General features: G+C 28.2%; 2 protein-coding genes across 2 annotated transcripts; both read left to right on the forward strand.

Annotated features, from left to right (window-relative positions):
- On the forward strand, window positions 1-1933 carry LOC123300557 (antizyme inhibitor 2-like). Its single transcript, XM_044883144.1, has 4 exons — window positions 1-46; window positions 126-397; window positions 576-758; window positions 1919-1933. The coding sequence occupies exons 1-4, from the start codon at window positions 1-3 to the stop codon at window positions 1931-1933; spliced, it is 516 nt and encodes a 171-aa protein (XP_044739079.1).
- Window positions 1934-3059: 1126 nt separating this feature from the next.
- Window positions 3060-5913, forward strand: LOC123300558 (ornithine decarboxylase 1-like). The gene is made up of 5 exons (XM_044883145.1): window positions 3060-3258; window positions 3501-3830; window positions 3935-4111; window positions 4188-4477; window positions 5623-5913. Exons 1-5 carry the CDS (start codon window positions 3063-3065, stop codon window positions 5911-5913), a joined length of 1284 nt encoding a protein of 427 aa, XP_044739080.1. The 5' UTR covers window positions 3060-3062.
- The last annotated feature ends 781 nt before the right edge of the window (window positions 5914-6694 follow it).

Raw genomic sequence — 6694 nt, forward strand, 5'->3', positions numbered from 1 at the left:
ATGGGAAAACAATTGGATATCATTTTACATTGTTACATGTTGGTAAGTAAAATAGATTAGTAATGGACAAAATTTGATTCAAAGGATAACCGTCAGTGTTTTTAACTTTATTTAATTTACTTTAGGCGAGATAATTGAAGATCTTGATCAATATGACAATATAATTGGTAATGGAATCCAAACATACTTTCAAAATTATCCAAATTTAGAAATTGTGGCGGAAATTAGCCGATATTTAATCACAACAGCATTTATATTAAATACAACATTAATTGGAAAACGGAAAACTAGAGAAACTGATGTCGAAAATACCCATTATTGTATTAACGAAGGCCGATATATTAGTTTTTATGGATTCTTCTTTAACGATTCAATTCCAGTGCCAAAAGTTTTAAAGGTAAGTTTTTGTGGACTTTATTTCACAGCTATATTTTAAATAGCCAACTTTCGCCAACATAGAATGGAAGGAAATGTTTTTTAAACGCGGGTTCTTTAAAGATATGTGGACCATTCCAGGATAAGAAATCGATTACTAATTTCCCAATGAATAAAATAATGTTTTCTTTTTTTTTTAGAGTTCATCTACTTTTGACGAAGTTTATCCAAGTACCTTATGGGGTGGTACATGTGATTCTATCGATATTTTGTATAAAGATATTTATTTACCCAGTCTTAATGTAGGGGATTGGATACAATTTGAAAAAATGGGATCAAATCGTATGTGTTATTATACAGGATTTAATGGGTTCGAGAAAACGGTAGTGATCAAGTTCCTGGATGAGAACACGTATAATCATTTGGAGAAAGTTAATAGAAATTTGTTACATGATTATAATTTTAATAAATTAGAAAATTTCTAAAATTCCATCAAGTATATTTTGATTTAATTCATTTGTATTTTGATCGGTAAAAAAAATTTGATCAGAGTGCAAATTGTACATTTCCGTTGTTTTTCCTTTCTTCCATTGCCGTCCGTAATTTATTTTATAAAAAATAGTAAATATTAATAAAATGAGCATAATTTAAGTTGAGGTTAATTGAAGTTTAAAGTTACAAGTTATATTATAACTTGAAGGCTATAAATATGAACTAGTAAGTATAACAGGATAAGTTCTCAAATGAAAAGTTGCTCGATTTAGCGAAACCTGTTTTAGAATCGTTTATTTTCACATTTTAGAGTCGTAAATAAAGTTTTGTACGATAAGGGTCGCACTCACATGAAGAACTTTTTATAAAAATGGATGACTACTTTGCCTCTATTTGAATCCACGCTTGAGTTATGTTATGCCCGGCTTCTGCTTATTTGATACATCCACTATATAAATGTATTGCCTAAAATTTTCAGTTTGTCATCTAAAAACAAATTCCTTTGTGATGTTGTAAATAACATATCTACTTTTCACTCAATCAAAGAGAATTATTAAAACCATAAATAAATTTAAATTCTAAATCTAAATAATATTGACGCTAGTTTAATCTACCTGTTGCTTTTCGTGTTCTTAGATGCTGTGTTTGTTCTAGGAAAATTATCGATACACTTTCGATCAAATAAACTGTACTGTTATACAAAAATTTATGGGCAGAAAAGCAGGATGAAGCACAGAAACGAATAGTTAATGGAAAAATGAAATAGAGACTTTAAGAGTTTTTCTCAGTGAAAGGGCCATGATTTCGCTATTTTTACCTATATGTATAAAATTTAGCACAGAAAATTTGCTTACCCCATTTTTACAATTCCTTTCTCCAAAGTTTTATGACATGTTTCCTGATGACTTGTTAAAAATACCATTTTAGTCATTCTGTATGGAGGGATGGATTTGTTCAGTGTTGTCAGATTACTTCAAAACGAAAGTAATACCTTCTTTTTGAAAATTCTAAACATAAACCTGTGAACTTTCCGGTTAAATTATTGCGTAAGGTATTTCCAGCATAAGTTCACTTGTCGACAGATTTGGCCTATTTCTTCATAGCCTCAGAATAATTTTTTGGTCGTTTAAATGGCGAGATAATCAGATGAATAGTTCGCGATTTCCACATACAAAGCATGTAAAACTGACTGTCCTTCAAGCTATTTTTAATGATATTCAAAAATTTTCTCGACATAATTGAAAAAAAAAGTAGAAGAGTTGAAATCCTGAAAAGAATGTTTACAGAATAAAAATAAAAAAAATTTTTTTGAGATATTAATTTCCGAAATTCAAGTAATTAATTTTGAAGTTAATTGGTCAAAATTGGGAAAGTGGAAAGAAGGCACAATTAATTATCTCGTGTTTTAAACAGTCAAAATTTCTAAAATTTCGGATTTAGTAAGCCAAGTTCTAAAGTTTGATTTCTCGTTAAATTCAGTCGAAAAAAATTGTCACCATGGCTTTAGCATAGGAATTGCAAATATCATACTGGAAATACCCTTAACTTGAAAATGTTTCGCTTTTGTCAAAATTTCTCAAAATTTGAATAAGAATTTGTATGATTTGATTCGTCTATTTAATATTTTTTATGTATTCTAAGGAAAATCTCTTAAAGACAGGTGAAAATCCAAGGTTACAAGAAATTTTTTCAGAAAAACTCGGAAATCTTTTGTCATTATAAAAATATGTCTCAAACAAAAATTGAATTTTGTTTTATAAAACATAAGAATGTCTTTGCTCTATAAATTGGTCTTATAAACTGAAAAATTATTTTCAATCCACTTCCAAGCTGAAAAAACTGAAAATTACGAAATAGTGATTCAATTCAAGGTAATATGAATTCCATTATGAGGTCATACTTTTTATAAGCTTCGCTAGCTAATTATAAGAACCTAGCGTACTAGCTAACTACTACTTATAAGTAGTAGTTTCAGTTATACATAGGAAATGTCCCCAATTATAATTTATAATCAATAAATTATAATTATTTGTCTAGTTTATTTATAAATAATAATTAAAAATGATAAGAACTATCACTTAAAAATTGTTATCTATATCTCTTAAAAATTGTTAAATAATTAAAAAATCATCTTAAAATAATTTCATTTATACTATTAAAATCTAAAAGAAGGCCAATAACTTCCAAAAATAAAAATGGACAGCGAAAGTTTGTTAAATACGAATGAAATTAATATTGTTCGAGGGAAATATCAAATTGAAGATGTTTGTCGAAAAATTGTTAATAATTATCGAAATATGGATGAATTATTCGGAGTAATGGATTTAAGTGAAGTTGTGCGTAGATTTTTACGTTTAAAGGAAATCATGCCACGAGTTGAACAATTTTATGGTAAGATTTTTGTAGAGGAATGGAAATTATATTTACAGAAAAAATCTATCTAAGAATACAATAACGCAAGTTCATGTCGAAATCAAAATTATTAATTTTTATCAAAAAGTTTTATGTACCAGTTAAAACCAAGTTCGTTTTCATAGAGAAAATAAATATTTTTGCATTCTAAATATTGTTAAAAAAATTTATCGAAGCCATTTTAACAGAATATTTATTTTTATTTCTGTTTTTGGATGTAGCAATGAAATGTAATCCCAATGAAAATATCTGTAAAGTTTTGGCTGCTGTTGGATGTAATTTCGAATGTGCATCAACGCATGAAATTAATCGATTGTTAAATTTAAATATTGATCAAGATCGAATTATATTTGCAAATCCATCAAAACCAGTATCACAAGTAGAATATGTTGCAAAACATCAAGTTATGAAAATGGTTTTTGATTCGGAAATGGAATTACATAAAATCCATGAAATTTTTCCAAACGCTGAACTTGTTTTACGTTTTCGATGTGATGCAAAAAAAGCGGATTTTATGTTGGGCGAAAAATATGGATGCAATCCAGTTTTAGGTAAGAAAATTTTGATATTTATTTGATATAGCAAAAATTAATTGAATTGTGATATCTAGTTAATATACTGTTGGGTAATAGTTAATATATTTAAATTTTTATAGATGCTCCAAGATTATTAAAATTAGCTAAAGAATTACAGTTAAATGTAATTGGAGTCTCATTTCATGTGGGTTGCGGATGTAAAGAGCCAGAAGTATACGGACGTGCAATAAAATTTGCTAGAGACATATTCAATTCTGCATTAGAAATTGGGTTTTCTATGAACTTTTTAGATATTGGTAAGTTTTTGAAATATTAAAAAATTTTCATTGATAGCCTTTTTTCCTCTCATCAATATCCTCTTTTTTTTGCTAGGGGGTGGTTTCCCAGGACATTCTTCTGTAGATGTTAAACCAATAACAGATATTGTAAACAGTGCATTAAGTACATATTTCCCAGAAGATAATGTACGGATTATATCCGAATTTGGACAGTATTATGTAACAGCGGCGTGCACTCTCACTTCATGTATTTTGGGAAAACGGAAAATTCAAGACGAAATTACTACAGAGAAAATAATGTATTTTATTAATGATTCTGTAATGCGAAATTTTATAATTTCATTATGTGATGTTTATGTTCCCACTCCAAGACCATTATTTCTGGTAAGTAACAAATAAATAATCAAGAACTGCAGACACGGATTTTTCGATTCAAAATGTGTGTTGAATCTATCTCGTTTTCATTCCCAAAATTCATTTGAGAGATAGCTCATTTTTATTGAAATGATTTGTACAAATAGGTGCCTACAGGCTTAAACAAATGAATTAACCAGATTCCTTATTGCGACCTTCTTTATCGAGTATAGTATACGTCAATATTTATCTCTGCCCACTGTAAGTATTTATTGACTTTCTGAAGTGTATATTCACGTATTTACGCCAATGATATTATATAATAAGGAATCTAGTTGTTACGCGGATTAAACTATTACCTGCCTTTGTCGGGAATTTTAATTTATAAAAAGGATTTTCGGAATTCGTACTCTCACAGCATCTGTATTAATTTTCACTGAATTTTGAAGTGAAAACTTCTATAGGCGCGTTGTAATATATGTAAAAGTATTTAATAATATTTGGTAGAGTAAAATCTTATGGTTTCGCGTCAGCAACATGCTATGAATTTAGATTGCTACAAATATAACACCGTAACCTACAGAAACTAAAACTTTTTGAAATCGAAAAACGCCACCTATGTAATAATAATTAAAGCAGTACAATTAACTATCAACTAAGTGATTCTGATCTTTGGTAACTACTGATAACTGTTCATAGATGGCGTTTGATATAAAATTTAAAAAACATGATAAATTTTATGATTTGTTTATATTTTTATTACCGACTGGTTTTGGAGAAATCTATGAAAACATAGCATCCATCTGCCGTTTAATTCCCATAAGACCAATGTTAAATATGCTTACTTTTGAAGTTATTTTTTGTATTTAAATAATTGTACACTCTCCCCCCTCCCTTAAAATTTTCATAATTGATTTAGACTTAGTCCAACTTCTTATAAAAAAAATTAAGTCTTAATAGCCTTTTATCCATAATTGCCCTGGCGCTCGTACATCCTTAATTCTATAGAATGTCATTAAAAGATCAGGCTTTTATTAGTTTAAAATCAAAGAGGAAAGAAACATTGAAAATTAACATAAAACCTTTTCCCAAGAATTTTTCATCAAGTTTACCTAATACAATTTCCCTAATGTTGTATAAACTCTTTGAATAATTGTTTGTTAAATGTTACTTAGAATTCTGCATCAACAAAGCAATACAAATCAACAATCTGGGGTTGCACAATGGAATCAAAAGATAAAATTCATGACAACATTTTATTACCGGAATTAAATTGTGCTGATTATATAATATTCGAAAATATGGGTGCATATTCACAATCATGTGAATCAATTTTCTGTGGATATTCGAAAACTTTGGTTTATACAATTGTCGATGAATTCACATATGAAATGATAAAAAATCATGAAATCTTTAAGACGAATTCAAATTTGGTTGAATTTAAATTAAATAATTTATTTAATTAGGTTATCAAATGTAATCTTGTAAATTAATTAGTTCAATTACACTTAATTGAACTAATCCGATTAATTAATTATGTATATTATTTTAGTAATAAATATTTATAGATTTAAATTTTAAATTTATTTATTTAAGACCTCTGTCAAGTTAGCCACATTACCGATATTTTTATATCATGTATATGTATATGAAATATATCAAGGTATACTAAGTTTAGTCCCAAGTTTGTAACGCTTAAAAATATTATTGCTACGAACAAAATTTTGAGGTATTCATAAAATCATCTAATTAGTCCATTACCGGTTGTGTGTCTGTCCGTCTGTTAAAACGAAAAGAGATATCAAGATGAAACTTTTATAGCGCACTCAGGGCGTAAAAAGTAAGGTTGATCTCGACCTAGGTATTGGGTCTTGTAAAGCGTTAGAGATAGAACAAAAGTTTAAATGTAAAAATTGTTCATTATAAAAAATTTTTACCTTTTGTTTAAAACATTTTTTCGTAAACATCACTGTTTATCAGTGAGGGCGCAAATTAGGTGGAAATAATATAGTATGTATTATATAAGTATATCAGTTAAGTAAATGTGGCTATGTAAGAGTGGCTACCTTTCTTTACTTACATGACGTAAAAATATGAACGATTGTGTAATCCACACTGTCTATACATGGTATTTCAACAATTAACTCAATTGTTTGTTTTCACTTGTTGTGGAGTAGATTTACGTTGGAAAATGTAGTTTGATGCAGTAGGTTAATTGTAAGCCAACTTTTAATTCTTACCTTAGAA

Source organism: Chrysoperla carnea, chromosome 5 (assembly GCF_905475395.1).
Source record: "Chrysoperla carnea chromosome 5, inChrCarn1.1, whole genome shotgun sequence".
Taxonomy (NCBI): Eukaryota; Metazoa; Arthropoda; class Insecta; order Neuroptera; family Chrysopidae; genus Chrysoperla; species Chrysoperla carnea.